Source organism: Lagopus muta, chromosome 8, assembly GCF_023343835.1.
Source record: "Lagopus muta isolate bLagMut1 chromosome 8, bLagMut1 primary, whole genome shotgun sequence".
Lineage (NCBI taxonomy): Eukaryota > Metazoa > Chordata > Aves > Galliformes > Phasianidae > Lagopus > Lagopus muta.
This window is the reverse complement of record NC_064440.1, coordinates 24,198,597-24,224,519: the sequence shown is the minus strand read 5'-3', so window position 1 is coordinate 24,224,519 and position 25,923 is coordinate 24,198,597. Positions and strand designations below refer to the sequence as shown.

General features: G+C 41.5%; 1 protein-coding gene across 4 annotated transcripts in view; it reads right to left on the bottom strand.

Annotated features, from left to right (window-relative positions):
* The window catches only part of PARD3B (par-3 family cell polarity regulator beta), a 370,506-nt gene that overhangs the window by 46,547 nt on the left and 298,036 nt on the right, over positions 1-25,923 (bottom strand). For all 4 annotated transcript variants that reach the window (XM_048953007.1, XM_048953006.1, XM_048953009.1 and 1 more), the window contains one exon: positions 1,781-1,916. In XM_048953007.1, the coding sequence (XP_048808964.1) occupies positions 1,781-1,916 (136 nt within the window). The remainder of the gene's footprint in view (positions 1-1,780; positions 1,917-25,923) is intronic.

The following is a 25,923-nucleotide window of genomic DNA, read 5'->3' as shown; positions in this document are numbered from 1 at the left end:
AGCCTGGCTGGGAGGATCAATGGATGATATTGTTGCAATGATGAGACCAGAAGTCTTTGAAATTTGTAAACCACTTCAACGAGAGAAACTTGCAGCAACAAACTTCAGTGCATTAAAGCCCTTGAGGTAAACTCCCATTTTTAAGCAGACTGCAATTCCTCACAACAAAAAATGCTTAAAAATATTCTGTATTTGAAGGACTAAAAGAAACAATCCTGGTGCCACTATTATTAAGCAGTTCAAGATTGAGATACTCAAAGCTCCCTTTCAGCTGCTCTGATTAAGGACAACTTGCCTCATAGGAAAAGTAAGGCTTTGGAAATCAGTAATCTTGGGGTATTATACCTAATAGGAAAGGCTTAAAAAGGATTACCTGGAAGAAACCTTTATGAATCTTAGGAAACTACACTGGGCCATAAATATCAGCCTTCTCTGAGGATTAATAAAGCTTTATCAGTTTCAGATAAGAAGTAAAAAAACCTCAGTCTGCTGAAGAGGTACCACTAGGCCAGTCCAGGTTCTCAGTTCAGTTTACAAAAGCTATTCAGAAGAAGAATGGCAAATTCAGGTCACACAATCTAAGGCAGTAGATTGAAGTTAACCCCTCAAAGAAAAGAATTACTTCACTGAAAGTGAATTTTTCAGCAACTGATTCAGAATAATATATATTTTTTCCTTGGGGAGGGAGGGAAGTGGGGTTAATGGACAAATAAGGACAACGTTTTACGCAAGCACAGCCCCCTTTGACCTTTATCTATGTGATTGCAATAAAGTCTATAGTGTCACATAGGTATTGCTTTGTCTATAATCCCAATCACTGAAGATTTCATTTCAGATTTTGTACCAATAGTTTGGAGTACCATTAAAAACAATGTTAGCTCAAAGCCCAGGTGTACTTAGATTTTTAAGATTTTTAATATATCATGCCTCTTTTTTAACTCAAATTTCAAATTTAGCATACATTGCACCGTATCATTTTTGAATGCCAGTTGATTATAATTACTTGTAAAGAGAGTCCAACTCTGAAATCTGTTCAGGTGGAGCTCATGAGTGCCATAATTGTCATCCCATAGACTACAGCTGTTGCATTTATTTAATACATTAAAAAATCTAGCACTCTTGACTTAATTTCTGGTTCTACCACAGGTTACACTTCAGCAATGAGTAGATAACACATCTTTGTGTAGTGAGAGTCCTACGTGTGTAATCAGGAATACAGTATGCCTGTAACATTTGACCACTATAACAGTATAGTGGTAAAATATTTTAAGATCTTTTGATGGAGTAGGAGCAAATTATTCCATTTTTCACCTTACGGAAGTGACTGAGAATGTATCACAGCCAGATTGCTATTGTCCTGAAAGCAGAAAGAAGGGCAGGGTAGACATGCCTGTACTTCCTCCCTCTCATTTTGCACAGGTAAGCACAGTGAGAGTCTGTTCTTCCAATGCTGTCATTAACCCACGGAAACACCTGCTGAAAAGCCTCGATGCTATCACATGTGACAAAGTTTGGCAAGGACTGCATACCTTGGACCTCAGGAGGGAGGAAGCCCGGACCTACACCAAAGGCAGTAAACAAACACAGTATTCTCAGCCAAGTTTTCATATTATCAGTGTTTGCTTGAGGTAGAAGAGGTGGCATTAAACATTTCTCCATTTCTGTAAGCCCCCTAAATTCATGATAAACTGACACAGGATTTCTAGAAAATACAAATAAATCAGTTTCTTCTGCAAACCCTGAACACGCAACAGCCCTGTGCAGCATACTGTGGACATACCCAACGGTGGTCGCAATCAGACAGCTGTGTTCGTCCTTCATCGTCCTCATAGAAAGGTAAGCCCTCCCGCCTGGCCTGATGGTACTCCTTCCGTAGCTTCTGGATTCGGTCAGCATTCCCACCACCTGCACAGCCACTGAGAAAGATAAAAGATGCTAAATAAAACTCGTATATCTACACAAAATAAAACAATGTTCAGATACCCACATGAGCGCGCATGCAATGCCCACACCTGATACAAATGGACTGTGAACATTGGACTCTTAATTTCCATAGCGCCCGCTGGCTCACATCAGCCCTATTTTTGCCTTCCCATATTAAAAAACTCTTAATTGCGAATTTGATCCCCCTTTTTAAAAAAGGCTGTCCCTGTCCAAAGAACTTAACAATTCCAGCACAAGACAAGAGACAACAGATGGATGCAGACAGATGGGGGAGCACAAGGAAACTTTTAACATTCCTATGAGCAGCTATAAATGGCTATCATATTTTAATAATAATGATGATGATAAGCTGCCAGGAAAACGTTCCCTTTTGCTCCCATGCTAAATGTGGAATTTCCCTAAAATTACATTTGTTCAAGGTAAAGAATAGACAATACTCACGGAGAAGCACAGAAAGAAGTTTTATCTCATAAAAAACAACCTCGCTGCCAACTCTAGTAAGAACTAAAACATCAGCCATGAATACAGAGGTGAGGCGAAAGAGATGGGAAAGCACACTACTGAGTTTTGACACCATTTTTTAAGGGTAGTAATTAATCAGTAACTTCACAAAGACTCAATTCTATGCTGGATACACTGCAAGCTGCCTTGGTAAAGGCTAGCGGAGTTGCTTATCAGAAGGATTAAAAAACAATCCTGAAAATCCCTAGGAATTCTAGTAAAATAAAATACAGGCACATGAAAATGAATAAATTAAAAGCTTCTCAGACCTATTTCCAGCCCTACTCTAGCTACTGGAAAGCACACTGTCGGCGTTGCTCAGTAGCATTTACTGATGTTCAGAGGGAATTGTAGAATTTCTTTGTGGCAACTTTAAACTCACACTGCTGTTGTTGCAGCACGTATTCATACATTCTCTTAACCTCAGCTTCATCACACCTGTAAGGGGCTACAGAGTACAGACTTATTCACTTGAGCTCTGCAGAACATCTTGTCACACTGTACTCCACTAAGAGCTGGCCAGAATCTAGGTAAGCCTTTTGTATGTACTGCCTAGCAAACTGAATTTGGAAAGTACATAGAGAAGACTAGACATAAAGCCATCAGTTAAATAATACATATTTTCTAATAGCAAACAGCAATCTAGAATAGTGGATAAATTACTTTTGAAACTAATTATGAATGGAGGGGAATCCCATGTAGGGTGCAAGGGCAACAGAGTATGCAGGGCTGGAAGTGTTCCCTGGCAGCACCAGTGTGTTTCCACAAAAAATCAAATGATTAAATTACTTGTCTTCCCCAGATCCCAAGCTACCCAGCCCCTCTATTCTACAAAGCCCCTGAGGTTTCAAGCTTCTCTGGCTGACTTACTGAGCCCTTCCAGAACATTGGACATTTTTCTTATCATCTGCTGAGATAGTGCAGAAAGCTTGCACAAGCATCGTGGAGTATTGAAAAAAACCACCAGTACATTCCCTTTTCCCTGTGATTCTTTCCATGAATTGTTGTCAAATAGCAGAGAACCATCTCCAGTTTGCAAAATACTCAAACTAAGGACTAGCTAATGGGGGGTTTAACTTGTGAACAGTGAAGCTTGGCCCACTGTGAGCAATACAATACCTGTGAAATCGCCAGACTTCCCTTGTGACTATAGATAAAGACTTTAATTATAGCTGGTAGCATGCAGATAAGGCCCAAAATGCAATGCTGCTCCTGTTGCTTTACCAATACCATTACCTAAAGCTGCTTTAGCTAGGAGAAGGAAATGCTGAGATCCTCAACAACATGGCCAGTTTGATGAGCTGAGCTGGCTCCCTGCAGCTCTCTGCAAATGGAATCAGCATCTGTGGCCGGTGGCCTGAAGGTCACACCCCCCCTTCTACCTCCAGGTATTTTGCCTTAAGTAAACTTGGGTAAACTGAAAATACTGTAAGTTTTTGTGTTTTGTTTTTTTTTTTTAAATGAAATTTGAACGTGACTGACTCATTCCAGCAAAATGTCAAATATTGTGAGAGACAGTAACAGCAGCTTGTGCTCCATTTACTGCAGATCTCCCATAGGTGAACTTCCCTCTGCTTAGACTCATCCAGCCAGCAAGTAGGTATGGATCTAATGTAGAAATCAAGCTGATTTTTTATGTATATATATTTATATGTATATATATTTTAGATGTATACATGTATATGTATATACAGCTTTGTCATGAGTGACCCCTCCTATACCACATAATAAGTACAGAACTTCATTATGAGCATAAGTAGTAACATTTGAATGAAAGATAGCACCACATGAAAAGCATAATCTCTGTACAAACAAGCAGCTCTGTGAAACCTGATTTCCTCTGCTCCACTCCTGTGAGTACTCCAGTGTCCAGAGATGGGACTGAGTTCACACTGAAAAGCCTCTCCCCAGCACAGGCATTCATCCGGGCCCCCCCAAGCAGGCTGCTCATTTTCATGAAGATTACACGCTTTCTATCTTTTGAACATCTAGTCATCTGTCAAATCTGGTCAGAACTGGCCAGCAAGTTCAGAATTTGATAGGATGGTGGGGGTAGCAGATCAGAAGGGGCCATCAGCTTCATTTTTTCAAGAAACAGTTAAAATGCCACATCTAATTTTTTTCTCCATCACCGTTTATAAGCACAAATGCAAAAGACATTGGCTGTTGAAAGAGCTGCATATCTAGCTTACCATGAAAGTTTTACCCACTCCTGAGAAATGCGAGATGAATATGATGCCCTGTGCATGGCTCATGAAACAGTTCTGAATTTCAAGTTGGCTCCTGACAATTATGTGAATATATGAACCACATTCGAACTCACCAGATGAATTCAATCAGCACTGTGCAAATATCGCATACATAATCTATTAGTTTACCCCAAAGAAACTGAAGCATTGAATTCAAACAGAATGAAGTCATCAGTAATAAAAAAAAAGAAACTGATAAGGCAATATTAAAAAAAAAAAACAAACCACAACACAATTTTCCAAGATTTGCAGAGAAGATCATACATTGACTGTAAACTATTCTCCCATCTGCCCGTAAATGCATAATTAAAAAATATTGGTTTGATCAGATAGCAGTTCTCAGACAGGGAAACAGCAAATGAATACCGGTTCAAACGTTTAGGATGCATGACTACTTACAGTGACAGCAACCTGAACTTACAGAAGAAAAATAAAAACAACACTCCAACCAAAGTCAATTTATATTAAGGAGACTTACTGAAGCTTTTATCCACCCTAGTAAGCTCCGCAGACAGATTTCTTTTACAGCAGCTTTACATTTAATGCAGTGCTCCCTCCTTTAGGAGATATAAATATCACAGCCCTCATGGTATCTACAGTAGTGCACAACTCACCATCCTGACAGGGCTCCCTGCACTACGCAGTCTTTAGAGAGCTGCACAGCCACACAGGTGCCACTGGTCCCAGCACGCTCCCAACCCCAATCCAGACTCACAGACTTCTCACCCCCCACTTCCCCCTTCCACATCCTGCAAGGGCTTTTCTCTGGAAATACTAATTAAAAAAAAGAAAAGGAAAAAAAAAAAAAGTGAAAAAAAAAATCTCATTTTTCTGGCTTATACCTGAATTTGCCCAAGTCGTGACGTGGGCTCCACCTTGCCCACTGTGACTGCAAGGAGCACTGTGTGAAAGGGCACAGGTGCCCCAAAACAAAATGGAACCTGTACTTGAGCACAGATGTATCGAGAAGCTGTCTTTAACACTGCATAAAATAAGACTGTGAAATTCCATCCCGTCATCTCAGAAGGGCTAGATGGTATTCTCAATACGACAAGTTATTTTTTTCTAAGAACCAAAACATCAGCAGCAGCACTTCATACAGATGGCTCAGGTTGTACACAATAAAATCTCCTCTCTATTCTCCCTCTGAGTAGCTAATCTGGATTTCAATCATTCAGGTTGAAAATGTCATTTTTTAAATTAATGACTTCTTACTGCAGCTCTCTGGGTAGCACAAAATTAAAAACAAGTGTTGCATGTACAGACTGCGATGAACCACTTAAAGCTGTATATAAACATACATTTAAAGAGGTAATAAACATTTTGTTTCCAGTGGTTTTCCTAAACCCATTAATATTGCACAGGGCTTTTTTGCCATTCACTTACTTCAATCGCTGATTTCACCCAGCTGACTGTCAGCCTCTCAACAAACTACTTGCGCTCCCATTTTTTTTTTTTAAGAGTCTTTTACTGAATTTTCCATTAACAAGCAAACCCAATTTAATTCACAGACTCAAGAGAATGGACAGTCTTCCATTCACAATTTGCTGTAAAATAAACCTAGCTGTATATCCTGAAGGGAACATACTGGTCTGCTCAGCTATATTATGGAAGAGAGTCCAACAGAGCGTGTAAGAGAGTATTTCACTCAGGATAAAACTTCATTCTGGAGCTACAACAAATAAACATTCTGGTACGTTACTCTATCAATTCCAGCCCTTGTCTTCCTACTCTGTTTATGAAGATATTTCTGCAACCTCAATAGTAGGGAGGAATAAAAAGAACGCTGGAAACTGACAAAAAGAAAATCAATGATAAGACTGTAATTCTACAGTACATCAGCTTTCATCTTTGTCAACCACTGAGTTGAGTTGAGGGAGTTTCGGAAGAAATGAACATTTGCTTATATGCACTTGAGTAAATGAACGATACTGCAATAAAAGCCCTGTCAGACATACCTTGTTGGCACCACTGACATTGCCTTGTAAGTCTGGAAATCATCTGATATTCAGGCAGGGCCAGTCTGGGTTACAGCTATGCACACCTAGCTGGGGTTCCAGTTCAAGAGTCATGTCTCTCTAGTTACTGGATCCATGCAAATGATTTTATTGGTCTCCACAACACTTGCTTTCTTGGTCTGGGCAGGAATGTACACTGTGCATAAAATTATGGACTTTATCAGTGTCAAAGGAGCTCTAGCAGGACGCTCGACTAGGAAACCTGTGCAGAGCAGCTGGAAGAAAGACAGTGAGCCCAGTCCCACACAGACCCTTAGGAAGTCTGTTTGGATGGACTGCCTCGAGAAGCAATAGATGGATGTGATTATCTCTATCTGTAAGTACATAAATACAAAGCCAAGAATCACAGATCAACTACAAGAAACCAAACTATACTGAAGAAGCTATTTACATCTGTTTGAGTTTGTCTGAACTTGTATACTTAAGTCTCCAAGTCTGTTTTACAGATACTCTGTATCTGCTTTACAATACTTAACAAAGTCATAACTGTCCTCCAGCCTAACATACGCTGTCACCTTCCAATTCTTTAGGTTAACATAAAAGCACTGCAACCACTGATGTCCAAAAGGTCAAAGACTCCTAGGGCAGCACATGACTACCATTTGTCTGGATGTAAAGTGAGTCCTATTGACCCTGTAACATCGCTGCTGACCCCTTGACATCAGGAGCTTACTGGAGAGAAAGATGATGATATTCTTGGGTTCCTACCGATTCATTACAAAGAAAGAAGGGTGAGCTTTGCATGATATGAATTAGCAGAGCCGTTAACCTTTTCTTTCCCCAAATAGCTTATAATATGTTTACAGAACCCTCACCAGAGCTATGTGTAGACTGAGACCAACAGATTTGTATCACTTACAGTTTCTCCAAACTGTTTATAAAATACTTCTCAGTGACATAAAGCATCCTTTTATGTCTCCCTCCTTTCACATGACATACAACACCTTTTCCTGTTTGCCGTGGCAGATGGCCTAGACATTCATCTGAGCACCATCATTTCAGTCCAGGCCACTTCTCACCTCTGTTACTCCCTTCTATAAACTATATACAGTTGGCCAGAATTAATGGGAAGTTTAGCCTAATTTGCTGCTTTAGGGAAATAAACTTGGCCTAAGGTTTAACTCCACCATAACAGCAGATAGACTGCGTGATGCTCCAAGGAGGAAAGATGCTTTCTTGATAGCAGCCAGTTTGTCATCTTCACTACAAAACTTCCCCCCCCCCCCCCCAGTGTGTTGTGCCTCATCAAAAAAGCAATCATCAGCTTTTAACTAATAGCAAAAAAAAGCTGCCTTCCAGTTTGGGCTGGTTAATGGCAATGCCTGTTTCTGGCAAGTGACCAGCTTATTGCTGTCTCACTGATCTGAGATGTGCACGTGTCTCCAAAGGGCTGGGAGAGCAGGGAGATTAGGAACTCGGCTGCTGACAACAACTAAACTCTTTATAAACAATACACAATGAAAATAATGAAAAACAGATTTTCCTGGTATTTTCAGTAGCCTCTAGACAATGCAACAGTTTCTGGTTTCTTCACTAAAGATGATATCAATTATGCCTTTTATCTATCGCACAGATGTCACGTGTGAGGCATAATTGAAGGCCTTCTCTCCAAGGTAATTTCTTTTGGATTTACACGGCAAAGTACTTAAATTGCCTTTTTTGGCACTTTGTATTACAACACGACTTGGGAGGGGGTATTTCACTTTCCTGATGTAAAGCAGCTGGCATACTTACAATAGATAGGTCACATCAACAGACTGAGCAGATTTTCAGCCCTCCAACTCCATTTACAGCAGCTCTTAACAATTCAACAAAGCAAACGCTGAATGCTAAATTCTTGTGTGGAAATGAAGCTCTATTCCTTAATGGCTATCACACCTGCCTACGACTGGCAGACAGTTTTTTCATTTGCAGACTCTTGCTTTTTTGCACTACAGTTTATTAAACCTACCGCTAAAGCTGAAATAATAAGTGCTCTACAGACTTCCAATGAATTAACCATTCAAAAGTCCCTCTGGAATTCCCTTTAGCACACACAAAGCAAAAGCAGAGGGAGAGAAGGTGACAATTCACCACAGTCTTAATTTCTGTGCCCCGTTGTGAGGGAAGAGTGGAAGATCTGAGAATTTGCTCACAGCAGATGATGCTGTCCACATTCTAAAATGCATTCTGATGAAAACTACAAAGCCAGGAGTGACTATCCACTTTCTCCCAGAAATTACCTCCAGCAGCTTCACACTGCTCTTTTTTTTTTTGCGTGTGTAAACACATGCAAATTTGTGCCACTGGCAGAGTGGCAGCAAGGAATCCTGTATGTGGGTTGCTGTTACAGCATCTGGCCCAGCTAGAAATACGGTACAAACCTCACCTCCTACATTTCTGCGTCTGTAATCCCATTACAGATAAAGTTTACGTTAAAATTAATTCATTAATCTCATCTGCGAAGTATCAGGGAAAGCCATAGATCTCAGTCAATATGCGTCCTTATTATAAAGTTGGGTTGTTGATGTATTTTTTGTGGCATTTTTAATGAATGATCACTATGAGGATAACATTAATCCAGTATTAGGACTTTTACGGGAAAAAAAATACAGATGTAATCTATCTTTTTTAACTGTCAGCTGCATTTCTAAAGTGTTAAAGTCTGTAGCTTCCAGCAGCCTTTTGTCTTTCTGCCATGGCAGGAATATCTTGGACAGCTGTAAGAGCTTTATAAGCTATCTTTCTCAAAATCCATTAGCTAATTCAGGGACTCTAATTAGAGCTGCCATTTTGATGGAGCATACTGAATGTTCTGTATAAACTGGTAGCACCATCCATGTTTATTAAAAATTGCAAGAACCAAAGCTCTCAGTTCCACACAAATATTAATGGACAAATATGCAATACTTACTGAAATACAGGCAGTGTTACGTCCACAGGAATACACACAGGTATACTTAGAGTAACAATCCTGTGTGATGCATTTATTCACAGCAGCTAAAGGATGGAAGCAAAGCTCAGGGACAACTTTATGCAAACTGCTGAAAATGGACTGACTTCCATTTACACTGTCCCTAAGCACATTAAAGGAAGAAAAGAATGCTAAAGATGATTTGTTTCTTGTGTTTTTCCTGAGTAGTGTGCTGACAATTTCGAGTGTATTTTGAGCTTACCTCAAGAATGCTCTCCAGCTGGAACTGCTTTATAGCTCGTCTTAAACTAGCCACTCCAATCACCACACTTTGTAGACATCCACACATACGGCAGTACTGCACTGTTTAAGGGCATCCAAAGATTCAAAGTGAATTTGCACTGCAGAGCTAAAACTCAAATTCTGCTGTAGACAGCAACAAAATCAGTGAAAGGAGCCAGACATCTGGAGCAATGCTCTCCTACATTCTGCTGTGTAAAGGCCCAACTACAATGAAAAAGCAATTCTCAGGCAGTGATATGAGACATGAAATACTGACCATTCTAAGAATCTATCAGAGACCTAATTAGGATAGGCTGTACAAACACATATGCCTTTGGCTGCAGAAATAAAAAAGTTTTCTGGCTACTTCACAGCTTCATTTTTAACTTGATACTTCATAAATGAACTGCAGAAAACCTCATATGTTACCATTTCAATCTGACGTACGCTTTCATATGCATCTAAAAGTGCCTGGATTCTATTTATATGTACAACCGAATATATGTGCGTAGAAAAATCATCAGATTTGTTACAGAAAGACAGCAGATGTTCTTACTAAGCCACTGGCACATGCAAGGTGAAGCATAGAAGCCTTATAAGGAAAACATTTAACGTTCTATCTACAAGATAAAGAAAAGCAAAGCTAACAAATTAGATTACTTCTCCCATGCTTTACTAGCAATGAGCGCAAGGCTCAGCAAAATAAAAGCACTGCTGAGCAAGCTGAATGACTCCTGTAACACACACAGCCTTGCACAGAGGGAGCATAACCCATATGCACTTTTTGGATCATCCCAGCTTCAATATAAAGACCCAAAGTCCCCTTGTTCTGAGCATATTCTGATATGACGCACAAACCATTGAAGAGAAGTGCAGAAGGAATGTTCTTAAATGTACTTTCTACAGTGTAGTAGTGCGAGCGGGCTTAAAATTTTATGACAGTCTTATCACAGGGACAACCCTGAAGGGAAATTCATTTCAGCTCTCTTGATAGGCTAGCATTTCCAACTGATAACTGAGATCTGAGCAGTTTCACAGGAACATGCTCAAAAGTCAAAACAACAGTTACCACCAGCTTCGCTCAGGAATTATAAATGGCAAATCTAGCTTGTGGTTATTGCTCAACAGAAACCCTGCCAGATGCCGAAGCAGTTGATAGATTTTGCAAAGTTCTGCTGCCTTCAAGGCACCCTGCCCACTGCAGCAGCACCTCCCTGCCCTCCCTCCTGGGCAGCCCATCACACAGCTGGGCTCCGCACAGCACACTTGCTTTGCTCTCGTTTGCGCTGACTGAGGAGAGCACATTCCCTTCAGCTAGCTTTCATCAAAAGCTCTGCATCAACAGAATTAAAGATTTTACAAGCTGAACTGTATTTCAGAGAAATATTTCTGCCCTCAAGGGCCTAAATTAGCAAGAACTTTATTACTTTTTATGACACAGCCCATGGAAGCTCTTGGACTTCCAGGCATGCACAGCTTCTCTCGCTCCTTCCTATTATGGCTGCAGCTGTGCTGCACCTCTGAAGGGCTCCCACTTTTCTGCTTGAGGAAGCAGGGGTGGATTATTAGGTTTTGAGGGTGGAAGTAACAGAACTGTTCCTTTTCAGTAACTGTATTGAAAACCATTACATCAAAATGGAAAAAAACAAAGTCACAGAATCTTCACACTAGACACAGTCATTTCCTCACATATCTCACCTGGAAAAGGAGGAATAAGCCTGGACCTTGTGTTTGGTTGGAATGTCCCAGACGGGGTAAAGCAAGAGTTCTAGTTCAGGCCCACAACTAGGTCTGAATGATCCCTCTCCTTTTTTCCAAATGAAAAGGAAATACTGTCCCTCATTCTCTGTGCTTCTCCATCTAGTTTTGCTCATGTGGTTTCAACCGGTGTGTTTAGAGAGACAACTTACAAATCCTTTCACATCTGTTTTCTCTTGCTCCGTTCATTCTCTGCTCTCTCCCTGATGTTCTGAATTTTCCCTCTGTACTTTGCAGCTGAGGATGCCAATTTCCTCAGCCCCTCATCACTTCCCATACAAGTGCATCCCTGCCCTGCGGGCTGCTCTAGCACAGAAACACCTTCCTTGATGCATCTGGGTCAGCGTTTTGCTTTCCAGCACTCCTTGAGCTCCATCTGCCAGAGCATTTCCCAAAGCAGCTCGCCAGAAAACAATCAGACTGCTAGTGGCTTGGGACACCCAACATCACTTCTTCCTTCCTGCATTGTTTCGCATTCATGCATTCGTGTATAACACATTATCAGAGCATGAAGTTTGTAACACCAAGGCATCAAAAGGAAAGACCTCCCTCTGCTTTGGCACCCACCCACTGCTCCCCATGCTGCCCTGACCCTGCTCCTCCCATACAACTTGCTTTGCTCTCCCAGGCCTCCTCTCTGTCCCTGTGCCTGTCCTTCCTCTCTAGGGCATTCCTTAGGGTTTTGCATTCACCTCAGCTCACCCTATCCCTCACTGGAAGGTGGCTCATAAGGGCAAGGGGACACTGACATACCCAGTGCCCCACATCCCTCAGTGTGCTGCATGGGAACCTCCAGGCCCTTCAGCTAGGAGAACCTACTGCTGAGAACGTCTGTCTAGGTCTAGCAGTGCAGGGCTACTGCTTTTGAAGGCAGCAGCCAAGTTTCCATCCTGTGTGTGGGAAGTACTCTCAGTCTTATAACTTAGTCAAATTGTCTGTGTTCAAAGGGTGGCAAAAGGCACAGTCTGGTACAAGACTGGGCTGTGTTCCCTTCCTAAAATATACAGTCCCTGTTTCACAGTATGGAAAGACTACAGCTTCCTACTGAAAGAATCATATGCTTATTTTTACTTTTTAGATAGACAAAACAACCCCTCATCTTCTTCTTCCTGGCCCCCCAAAACAGCTGTCATCATGTTCCAGTGAAATTCAGCTCCAGCACACCAGCACATCTCCTACACGAGTGTTTTCAGTGCAAACATTTGAAAGCTCATTATTAATGGGAGGAAATAGAGTTCTCCAGTGGAAGTCAGGCCAACACTTCCCATTACAACTACAGCTGTACGGGTTAGTGTGGCTGACCCCAACCCGTGTTCCAGGACTGCCGGGCCCTGGCCTTCAGCTTGGTCTGCCAGCCCTGCAGGCAGCATGAAGCCGGCTCCTGTCTGCCTGAGGCCACCACAGGCACCTGGAGGCACAGTCCAGTAAGAGCAGAGCTCCTCTTGCATGTGCTCCAGATTAAGCTGTAGTCAGCTTAATGAGAGACTTAATTGATGAGTGCTACTTCCTTCACTTGTCCATTAAGATAAGTACAGCACATGGACGTTTCAACCCATCAAAGATGAGAAAATGCATTAATTTTGGTTTTCTTAGAGCTGTTAATAAATCTGACACTGTCTGGCAGTTTTATTCATTTCCTACCATTTGACAGATACTGTGATCACAAGTTACTGAAGATGTTTTACTCTGAAACTATCACTGGCAATACAAGACAGAAGGGAACTTTATCAAGGCACCAAGAAGCTGGTTGCTTTTATTTTTAACTTTGTGTGATTGGTTTGTGAGCATCCCTTCATGTGATCAAAAAATCAAATCCACCTTGTGTTATTAAAAGTAGGTGTACACACGTTACAAACAACTGTATTACAGCAAATCATGCCATGTATTTATTAGCAAACGTTTGTATTCCTCACGTACAATCAGCCTGGCTTTAATGTAAAAACTCCTGCAATTGTTTTCCTCCTCTTTTTCTCTCTCAAATTGACATTTGTATGGAATCAAGAAAAATCTTCCTTAATAATTTTTCATTACTAATGGATTTTTTTGGTATGTGTATTTGGGAGGAGGGAAGGCAAAGGGCAGGAAAAAGCAGCTTTAAGTGCTCTGCAAATGATCCTCCCGAATCTGGGCCTCATAAATCCTATCAAATGTTATATTTCATCAATAGACTGGAAAAGCTTTTTTCTCTGCAATGATGAAGCCTGGCTTTAAAATTTATGGTTTCATTTTAGAAATGGACTATAAAAAGAGTCTGACTTAGCTGTCTATCAGCCGTAGCTGACATTAGCAAGTTAGGTGTGGACTTCCTAAGTGTTATGTGTGGTTTTTTTTATTTATATAGATGTATGTAGATACATAGAAAGATATACGAGAACAGGTATATCATTGTGGGCTTATGCATGTATAAATACACAGCCTTTTTTGCCTTAAAAAAACATTTTCTTCCAATGCAAGAGGTATTCAGCAGATTAGATTGCAAAGTGATAAAAGCCTCTAGACCAGGGTTGGCTCTGAGATCTGCAGCAACACCAGCAAATTGCATTTTGCTGCCCAAATGATGGAGATAAAGTAGTTTATTTTGTTCTCGTCTGTGGGGTGGTAAAATGCAATTCAGCACTGGCAAAGCAGGCTTCAGGGGGAGGCAGCGGAGATTTCCATAGGCTGGGGTCAGGGAAGAAGGGATGAAGATGAGAATGAAGCAAAATTTTTAGGGTGGGGGAAAATGATTAGTGCAGGAGTGGGACCACTGTTGAGTGCTGGCCCACAGTGAGAGCACAGATTCTATTCCTGTTGCTGCCACCCTGATGGGAGCCATGTGGGTGCTGCAGCTGCCTCCTGCAGTCTCCAAAGCTTCCCCTGGCAGTGGCAGCTTCCTCAGGTGAGAGGAGGGGAAGGTCTGCCCTTTGCTCAGACACTCATAGATCCCCTCAGACACTACAAAACTGCAGGACTGTGCTCAGGGACTGCTGCTTAGTTCTCCTGCACTACATAAGCCTCAACTGCACATTTCTCACAGAAGCATTGGTGCTGCCCCAAATGCTGAAACACTTGAAAAAACAAACATGAAAGTAACAAACAGATAAATGACGTAACTCAGTTGCAGCCTGAGAACACAAGGCTCTGTTCTCAGTGCAGGGCAGTGCACCTCTCCTTTTGCCAAGAAGAACCTTGTTTCTTAAGTCAAGCATTTAATGATGGATGATGTGAATACAACTATGATCACACTGCTAAAGCACTACCAGGACAGTTCACCTAAATCTCATGTGGATGGTTACCACTGCACATTGCCAGTCCTTGCTGCTGGGCCCAAGTGTTAACACCAGATTGGTGGCAACTCAGAAAAACCCACAGGTCCTGTTCCTTGTTATAAAACGACAAGAAATCTCACCCTGGGGAATATGGCCCAAGCTAGCAAGGGAATATTAAAAGCAAAGGCTTGGAAGATGAGGGAACAGTGGCTAATGGTTAATGTATTCTGAGCCAAGGTACCACAGCTCTCCTGGCATCGCCTCTATTCTGTAACACAAACAAGATCAGTGCAGAAAGCAATCACTCTTTGATGCTGAGAATTCAACATTGGCACCCCTGCAATACGTCCTCAGGGTGCTGGCAGAGGTGCCCCACTGCAGGGTCACTTCAGGCACGGCTGCTGCTCACCACAGTCAGTGTTGGCACAGCAAGGGACACTCATTTGTCTGGCATCATCAACCAGGAAGCATGTACAGAAAACACCACCTGTCTGTATTGGGCAACTCAATATGCAAACAAAATCTTGAAATGTTTCAGATTCATACAGGTTAATCCACTTTAACAATCAAAATCAAGACACTAAAGCAATGATGACACAACAGTGTTTTCAAACATACACAGCCTACAAGCAGACCAAGAGTAATTTGAGCAGCTACTTTTTTTCACAGCTTTCCTGTATATTTTTCTTTGAAGGTTTCAAAGTAATCAAACAATTCAGTTTTCTCTACAACTCTTGGACTTTTCCAAACCTGAATTAACTCTTGTCTATACAAACCTTCCACAAAGAAGTTATTGGCACCCTTTTATTTTTTAATCTTATTTTTCTAATATTTATTAATTTCTTCCCTTCATTTGATTTTTTTTCCCCAAAGATTTTTTTTGTTATTCTTTTTGCTTCTTTTGCCTCCTTGTTTTCCTGTCTCTTCCCTGAGTCTTATCTCCAGGCTTTGGTTTTTCTTTCATGTTTTGCTTGAGCTCTTATGAAACTCTGACTTGTTTACAGCAAGAAGTCACAGAGCTCAAGGGCTAATGTTTTACCCCTTACTCACCATTCTGTATCTGGCTGCAGTCAACAGGAACCAGAATTCATCATCATCAATGGATTTTCACTGACATGCACTGTATTTGCTCACATAAAGGCCCCACATATCGCCTTTGAAATGAGGGCGTGACCATCACTGAGGTGTATTCCCAGGAGCCAGTAATTGGCATTGCTGCAGGACGTTTGCTTAGTGTTTGGAAGGCAGAAACGCAGGCTTTGAGGTTCTGTGGGAATGGTACCGTGCTCTCAGCAGAGCACATCGACATTAACCCAAGCAGTCACCTTTGCACTGGAGCAAGCCATCAGCAGGCTGGTTTGGAGCACAGGAGGGAAGAGGCCCAAGTCTGCCTCTAAGAGGTCACCAGGCCCATGATGGCACTGACCTTCCCAGAGTCTGCAGTGAGGGCCAGGCCAATCACTGTGGACTGGAGGGGCCTCGCTCCAGCAGGAGAGATCACCAACACGTGCTGGATTTTTCCTGTGATGGCCAATGTCGGAAAGCCCCATGGCTTTGCATTACCACTCACTTCACCACAGAGACAATGAGATTTTTCTTTCCCTTACTCTTCAGCACTGAAGTATATTCCCCATTAATATACAGAATTACTCTTTCTTTTTTCCATCTAATTCACTGCTCCCCATAGGATAGCAATTAAAATTGATTGATGAATACACTACATTTACAGGCAAAAAGCAGGACCAAAAAGCCCACTCACCATCCTGTCCCTTGCCAGGAGAAGGTGCGAGGCTTACTGAGCAAGGACCCTCAGCTCCGCTGGAACGTAGCACAGGAACCAGAATGATTTCCACTCTGTGTACAGCCCTGTGGCTTTGAACACCTACACTGGGGCCCTCACTTCTAGTTTTGTGTTTCCACACTGCATCAAGTGTTTCCATTCAGCCCTGCTGCTCAGCACCCACAGCCGCAGGAGGCACCCGCAGGCCTCACACAGAGGGGAAACATCCGGCCCAGCTTCTTGGGCCTCACCTGTGTGCCGCCCAGAACACACCTCTGGGTCTGACAACGCCATGCCCCTCAGACATACCAACAGGTATCTGCTATCTGAGTTACGGCTGCAGGGACAGAAGAGCACTCTGCCTGTCTGTGTTTTACCACAATGACAAGAGCACTCACTGCTCAGTGCTGTGTAGAGCAGTTGTGGAGACAGCAGCAAAAGACAACTCACCACACTAACCAGTCTTCACCCTTAATCCTGGTGCAGAAGCAGTCTATTTTGTGATCCTAGGGGAATACAGATGAAGCCAAGAGGCAAATTTCTTCTATGAAAATACATCAAGTTTCAGGGCAAAAGGAATGTTATAATAATATTAAGTCTACAGAGAGTTATTTCTCAACTTCTTAGCTGTCATCATTTATAATGGCATAGCTGGTCTTCCACATAGTACTGTCATCCGGCCATGCTGGCTCCCAACAGAAGAGCCACATAAAAATGAGTGCCCACAGCTTTGCCTCTGCAACTGAGCTGCAACATGTTCTGCAGCAGCAGCTCTGTGCTTAGAGTTCAGAAAGATTCCCATGCACTTGCTTAAGAATTTCTGAAATTTGTGAAGAGATTAGAGCCAAACTCCTGGTCCCACAGAGGTTAGGGAAAATAACAGAAAGTTACTTGGTAGCTTTTAAACGTTAATCGTGACTACTCACACTAAAACCTCACTGCACTAAAAAATAATCCATCCCCACAACAGCACACAGCATACAGTATGAAAATCTGCTTAAAAATAGCCTAAAACCCCTTTTTCCTAGAAATCCAGCTCCTAGATATAATTTTTTGTTTCACAGAGGTTGTGCAACCATTCCTCCCCTTACATACAACTGCGCATATCAGTGTGTTAGTGATGCTTTTGCAAAGAGGGTTTGACAACAATAGCGAGTCCCCAGCCTGCTAAATAAGAAGTGACAACTCCATTTGAAAGCTGTCTCTGGATGTGTTTTATGTGCAGAAATTATCTGTGACAGTTCAGATCAAAATAGAGTTTTCATTTCATGTGGGAGGTAAATGGACGATAGAATAGGTTACTTTAAATGCTGTAGTCTAGTTCAATTAATGTTTCAGACTTTTTTTGTATGAATTTCTTCTGTATTCTATGCTCTAAACTTTGGGGTAAAATGACAAAAAAGCTCATTTTGCCAGTAACGTGATGCAAAGAACAGGCTAAATGGTTAACAAAAACAGTCATGTAGAAGTATGGCAAAAAAGCTCAAGTTACAGTAATCTGTATCTGTACAGTAATCTGGCTGTGAAACTCATAAGTATAAAACAAAAAAGAAAATGTCACTTCATCATTCTTTCAGAGAGAACCAGACACAGGAATCATTTCTGATTTCTCAGATTTCCCACCTCAATCAACAGAAATTTTGCCACTCTGATGGAAAGAGAACTTGCACATCACTCTTCTTTCTAAAGAACAGATATGAATCCACATGCTATCATTTGCTTTTCAAATGGCACAACATAAATTTGCAGTTTCCAGCTTATGTAACGGTGACAATGACACACAATTTGTACTTTTTTTTTCTTTTTTCTTTTTAATGTCAGATCCAAAATACTGCTTTGGCCTCTGATATAAGGTTGCAGATTTTCATGTTTTCCAGAACATCATACCTGCTGTTTTTTTTCAAAGATATGCCCCATTAAGTACCAGGCACGTTACCACATTGGAAATAAGACAGGATACAATATGAAAGCATTAATGATTTCATCTGTTCTTGTATCCTTTTATGTACTGTGGCAACTGCTGCTATCCTATCACACACAGTGACTACCACGTGTTACTTCCAACAGCTATAGCAATGAAGCGTACGCCACTGAATTTATTTAAGTATGTATGTAATGCAAATGCAAACTGTCAAATCTCTACCCAGTAAACACAAACTCACATTTGTTACCTATAAATCGATCGGCTGTTTCCCAACCCATTTTAAAGAAACCTGCTTTTTTTGTGGTTGGGATCGCCTGCTGTTAGTTAAGCACAACTGTGACTCTGCTGGAAAGGTGGAAGAAAATTACACTGACTTCAGTGCCCACAGCTTCCTAGAGATCTTTCAGAGTTGATGAGGAAACCAGTACTTCTTAACAGTGCTTTTCTGATATTCATTTTTGCTAGGAGAGAAGTTACAAACCCACAAGTGAATGACTTCATCCAACTAGGGCCCACAAACTTAACATAATCTCTTTTGTTTATGCCACACACTAAAGAACGCATATTTCGATACTTCTGCTAAACAGCATTTGTTCTTGGCATGATTTTCAATTTCCACCCACTCGTAAGAGCAGGTGTCTATCTACATCATTTCTCAACCCCAGGAACAAGGAAAGCACTTAGAAAGCATGTTAAAATCATCTTCCTAAAGGCAGGGGACAGTAATTTGATGTTCCATGGGCATCACAGAAAAAGAGACCACTTCTATAAATGCTACTGGAAACATGAACCAAGACAAAGCATTCAGAAGATATCAGACCTCAGTGTTTTCACTGACCAGAGACTGAATACTGGTAATCTTATTCCTTGGAGGCAGGTTTCAACACAAAAGGGAAATTAACATGTATCTGTGCACTGAGGTCTTCAAAAGAAAGAACAACCAGAACAATGAAGCCACTCAGCCGTTTGGTGTATTTGCCATGGCTAATAGTAATGAGGTAGCAGGCAGAGTAAAGATAAAAGGCTAAAAGGTATAAAGGAATACTGTTAATCATTTCCAAAGCCACACAGACACGTAAAAATACCAGTACTCAAACTAATGAGTGTAAATTTAGGGAGGAATATCCGAGCACTTATCATATTTAGATTGATAACCTATTTGCAGTGACGCTCAAAGAAAGAGAATTACTTCTGCCTGTTCAGCTCTGGAGCCACAGCATGTCACTAAGTGCAAGAGACCTTTCAAGCTCCATAGCAAAGAGGTCAAAGCATCAGCACTGGTGCAGACAGTGGTATTTACAGAGAAAAGGAGGAAAAGATCAATTCCTTCCCCCCATTCCCCTTTACTCTCCCTCTCCGAAGCAGCTGCTGCTCCAATGTTGCCATTGCACATTGCAGCATAAAATAACTGCCTCCTGCTTCTTTCCAAGTGAGGGACAGCAGAAAATGCCAAAGGAAGAAAACAGCACCTTATTCGGGCGAAGGGCTGCAGACAGTTTGCTTGTAATTTGGGTACTAACAATCCAGAACAATTAGCAATGGGCTTAGCGCTGCTTTGCTGCTGTTCCCCGGGTTGGTCTGCCCAGCTCTCACCCAGCCGCTGTGCTGAGCTGCCCTGCGAGGAGGGGATGGGCTGCAGGCAGCCTCCCTGGGAGCAGCACAGAGGCAACCCAGGTCCCTTGGCCAGCAGCACACTCAGGGCACACGAGTGCTCAATTAAAGCAGTCTTTCAGCCAACTGAGCATTATGTATGTGACATCGACACAAAAAAAAGCTGCAACCTCCCTCTCCACAGACAGAACACATTTTAAACCTGTTGCCATCCTTCTCAAGGTGTGCTGTTGCTTGCCTTTTCAATTGCTAGACTGTCCAACACTTGCACTGGAAATATGTCCCATACTTTAACTTACAGAGCTGGTTGCACAATAATTGGTTTTCGTGCATTTTATGTAAATACCATAATGCTCATTTGCAGTTGACTTCCATTTACAAGGTAATAACCGTAACCAGGACTAAGTAGACATCAAAGCTTAAGGGCAGAAGTGTTTACAACAGATAAACTCCAGAGCTGAAGGACATTTTCCAGTTAATACCGGTATGCGAAGAAATGCCCCTAAGATACTATTATGCTGAAAAAACCCACACTATTTAAGATTAAAATTTAAGTGAATGGAGAAATTAAACCATAAATATGGGTCATCAGAGACTAAACAATAAAATGTTTGAAGTGTTATAATACTAGCTGACTCTTTCTTGTTTCTCTTCACTGCTGCCAAGTCTCTGGAAGGAAGGGGTTTCCGTCTCCCAGCATGAGGATTCAGCTGAGGACGTGACACTGGGGCAATGTCACAATGTCACACTGCCACAGCAGTAAGGAACTGGAGAGAAACAAGAAAGGAAAATTAATTGAAGGGGACACTTACTGCTGTACAAGTATGTTAAATCTATTCGACTTTTAGCACTTCCTAATGGTATTTCACACACAGTCCTCCTCCTTCTTATTATAAGTTGCTTTTTTTCTTCTTCTTTGGTTCAGTTTGATTTGGCAAAAAAAAAAAAAAAAAGAAAAAAAAAAAAGAAAAAGAAAAATGAAGGCAGCTACTTGTTTTGCAGGCATCTGGAGAGTATAAAATCTCTCATGCAATCACCTCCACTGCTTTCTAACAAATGGCCTCCAGACATCCAGGACATGTTAGTGATAACAGAAGATAACCACTGCACTTACCTGAAGCAACATCATTTCCTCACGTCCCTCTGTCCCAATGAAAGACCTCACTTTCTCTCTCAGATGCAGGCCACAACACAGTTAAAGACAAGTTACTTGTTCCATTCTTTATGAGCACCGCTCTCCACAAAACAGTCACAATTCTCTTAGACCATCCCAGGATCAATACAGGTACCTTGATCAATGCCAACAAATGATCTGTGCTACATGGCCTGCCAGAGAAACTGTTCATCAGCCCTTGCACACGTGAGCTCCATGTGGTGCCAGGCCTCCTTCCAGGGATGGAAGGGCAGTCACAGAGGTCCAGAGTACATACTGACTTAACTACATCAGAAGAACTGAGCTGATGAAATAAGCATTTTCAGGGCATACAATGACGCCCTTGCATTACTTTCTTTACCAGTGGACTTATCATGGATTGAAAAGGCACATTTTAGAGATTGTAATCCACTGCACGCTCTGCACAGCTGTCAGACAATAACCACAATTATTCCCTTTTTATTCTGCATCCTGTTGCCCATTAAGCCATTTCCATCACATCTCTTCAGTCCCCCCAGTATTTTCGCTAGCACAACACTGAGTGATTTTCAGCTTCAACTGAAAACATCAACTCTTGGTTTTCTGTTGACCGTAAGCTCTGTTTCATGCTTTCGTCTATTCTTCTTACCAGAAACAGTGCTTACTAAGTACCTGGATAACCTTTCACCAGCAGCATCTTGACCTTAGTAGTGAGCAATCTCCTGAGCTCTGTTTAAGAGCAGCTGGTTTATCCTGCTATTAGATGCTTGAACCCTCCACAAGTAGGTTTCCATTGACTCACTCCCAGGTCAGATTTGTGGCCCTGTTAGATCTTATGTTTTATGCTATTTATATCTTCTATTGAGCTAAGTCATTTCACTGAAACAAAAGAATTAAGTTGGACTGTGTGTTTCCATTGTAAGTTGAACAGTTGGGCTGCGTGAACACTGCACAGACCGAGGCACTTAGCCTGGATGCAAGCAGTTAAATTTGCAATGTTCTTAAAAACAGTGTGACCAGAAGCCAATAACTTATCTCAACAAAGTGAAAAGTCAGGGAAGAGCTTGCTGTGAGCTCATGTCATCACTTGGAATTTGAATGTGTGGACGCTCACACACAAGTCTCAGTGTGTACAGACAAAATCCCACACCCTCATCTACTGATTGCTTTCACTAAACCAAGGCCATTTCTGCAGCGAAACCAAGAACCTTTTTCTTACATTTAACTAGTAGGAACTGAAAAAAAATCCTAAGAGATTTTTAAACTCACAGCTCTGGACAGAGAGTGAATTCGCTGAGGTCTGCAACAGATATTCACCTCACAGGAGCTACACAGCAAAGCCTGCACAAGGCAAAGTCATCAGGTCTTCCTCTGGAGCTTCCTGCATATCCTGAAGCTAGAAGCCAGTTAGGCACAATGATAGAAGCTCTGGGAAAACCAGCAGAGTGTTAACAAAAGAGCTGGGAACTGGGCTGGGAAAGGGAAAACAGAAGAAAAATACTTTCTTGGGACATGACTCGTTGGAAGAACAAGCCTCACTATTGCGAGCAACATACAAACCTTCTGCTTGTTGTTCCTCTGCAGTCAGGGAAACAGGACTACACTAACATCTGTCATTTAACCTGAACTGCAGTACAGACTAAACCTGACTGGAAACGTACCTTTTTCTCCTTAATTAGAACAATTCTGCAAGGTGAATGATAGTCCAAGGAGACTCGTACTGACTAGAAGACAATCTGAAGCAATGAAAAGCTGGGCACCTGGAAAACCTCAAAGTGTACGGAGTAGAACAGGCTACTCAAGAGCGGGGACACAGAATCACATCACATTTAACCATGTCCCTTACACTTTAATTAAAAAAAGACTTAGCAATTTTATTTAGGATTACCAAGTCCCAGAGGATTTTGCATTTCACTGCCTGCACTGCTACTAGACAACTATTAATTAGGAGGAGGAAAACGCACCACACGACACTACATCTATCCATCTATATAGCATACCAGTGAGGTAGATTTCCTTGTTCAAGAAAAATAACCAAGTTACATCGCTTGCTTGCTAAATGGAAATACCACATGCCATTAGGGTTTGCACTTTAAGCATGCAAGTGACTGGCCTATAAACAAGATTTTTACAGCTTCTCTTTTGAACAGTTCTGACTGTTTAATTAATCTTCAGCCATTAACCATTCATTTAAAATGCCACTTACGAAATCTTAATTTTGCACATTATCAGCTGGTTCACAAATAGCTATCTATGAGCAGAAGTGTAATGATCTTCCTCTCTCTTCCTTGGAGCTTACCAACCTTATAGTCAATTCTGGCTTCTTAATTAACCACACACACATTAGCATTTAAAATTAAATGGTGTTTTGTAGGAAAAAAAAAAAAATATTATGTAGAGAAAAGTTAATACATACAAACGTTATTCTACCGCTGATTAACGGAACAAGTACAAGCTTTTGGTCAAACAACATCCTGCATAAGGCAGAATTTAGATCTCCTGCTAGGAAATATGCTATGGCAGGAACACATGCAAGGCCATATGATTTCATTCCAGCTGCATGGACGAGCTCATTTTGTCTTTATTTGTACATTTAAGAGGCTGACAACACCATCTGCATTTCACTCCGTATCCTCTGCTATGGTCTCATCTTCCAGTAACAGACCTGCTCTTTCTCCAGGGACCTATCTTTTGCATTTGCATTCAAACAACAGAAAGAATGGGACATTACCAATAAATAGGCAAAATTAACGTAAAATAACTCCATGCAATAATATATCACATAAGGAAAGACAGGGCTGGAGGGGAAAAAAAAAAAACCCAACAACTCTGAATGCATATGAATGCTTAACACAGCTGCCAAAGCTCAGGCTCACCAGCATCTGCAGCAGGACAGTCACAAGGGAGTCATGGGAGTGCAGTATATAAAATTTTACACATCTGTCAATACGTGAGGTGATCCAAATGCAAACCCTAGCAGGCAGGATGCATGTAGGCAGATTTGTGACTATTCCTAAAAGAATTTATTTCTGCTGAAGAATGCATGGCCTCAAACAAGCATGTACATATTACACAGCAGCAGCAATTCCGCTCTGGTAAAAATCTGACCCTGTCTTTCTGTTTAGATATGCTTCAAAATGCACAGGGTCACCTGAGTTCCATGAGAAATGAACAGTAGGGCTGGGCTCCCAAAGTTGGAAACATTTGGATGAGGAATTCCTGCGAAACAGCACTTTGAACTGTGTCTGGAAAGCAATTTATCTTGAATGCTAACAATACTTTTTTTTTTTTTTTTTTTTTTTTTTTTTTCCTTTATAGCAAGGAAATGAAACTAAGGCTCATTTAAAAGCATCTCAGGTGGTCTAGTTACTCAGTATTTTCTCTAGTTAGCACAGTGAGCATGCAGTAGCCACTCATCGTTTCTGAGGAAGGAAACCAAAACAGTACCAGGTGCAGAGAACAGTACAACCTATGCCTGGATGGTTTTTGGATTGCCCTGCTTCCATGAGCAGGATTGCTCTGCTGAGCACACAGAAACCTCTAAACCTCTGCTGTACCTGCCAATGCAGCTTTGAATTTAACAGTTGTCAGAAATATACCAGTCAGAAAAGAGTAAACTGCTAAACACTGGGTTTTTTTTGCTATAACACAAGAACAGCAAAGGATACTTAGAGATTACAGAGCCTCATTTCTACCTTGCCTTCAGAGTTTCCACCTTAAAGAGTAGCCATTCCTGAGCAGAAGACCATCCACTCCTATAGCAACAGGTTGCTGTTTCCTATTCAGTGATAGAAGGTGCTGGAGATGGATAGTGAGCAATGCCCATGGTACACTGCACTGAGAAAAATTTAACTCCAGCATCTGGCTTACTAGAAGTATGGGGCCAAGACACACCTGGACAACCCTAACTTGTCCTTCTGAACAAAGCCTTGTCTGTGCAGTTCTGGATTCTGAAAGCCTTGCTTTCAACAGGACAGGAACTACCTATACAAGTATTTAGCTTGGCCTTCCGGAAAAAAAATACTGTTTGTTAAATTTCAAATTTCGTGACCCTTTTTGCTCTCCCTCAGGCTGACTCCCAGCTTACACATAGCCTTTAGCTCTCAGCATACACACAGCAGTATGTGTCTGTGTCCTTCCTGGGCACGGCAGATCACTCAGTGAGCCTTGCCCCTCTGATGGGGGCACCAAAGGGTGAGCTGTGGGAAGCACACTTTGGGATCATTTTCCTCATTATCAACTTTGTATTTTGCTAGACTGTACTTTCTGGGAGAGAGCAATTTTTCCATGAGGAAACTTTTACTCTGAAATGAGGAAGATCCATTTTTTGATTAATTAATTAACATTGTTGAGTCTTACACGGTGGGATAAGATCTTCCACATAAGATCTTCTTCCTTCCACAGTGGGACCTGACATAGCATCTCCAAAAACGGAAAAGTGGAGCAGACTGGGGGTTTGGGCTCTACTCCTATGCAATAAAACAGTTCTTTCTTTCTTTCTTTCTTTCCTTTTGTTTTTTGATCTGCAACAAGATACAGTTCTGAAATGTATTCTTTCTAAACAGAAGAAAGCTGTATTCATT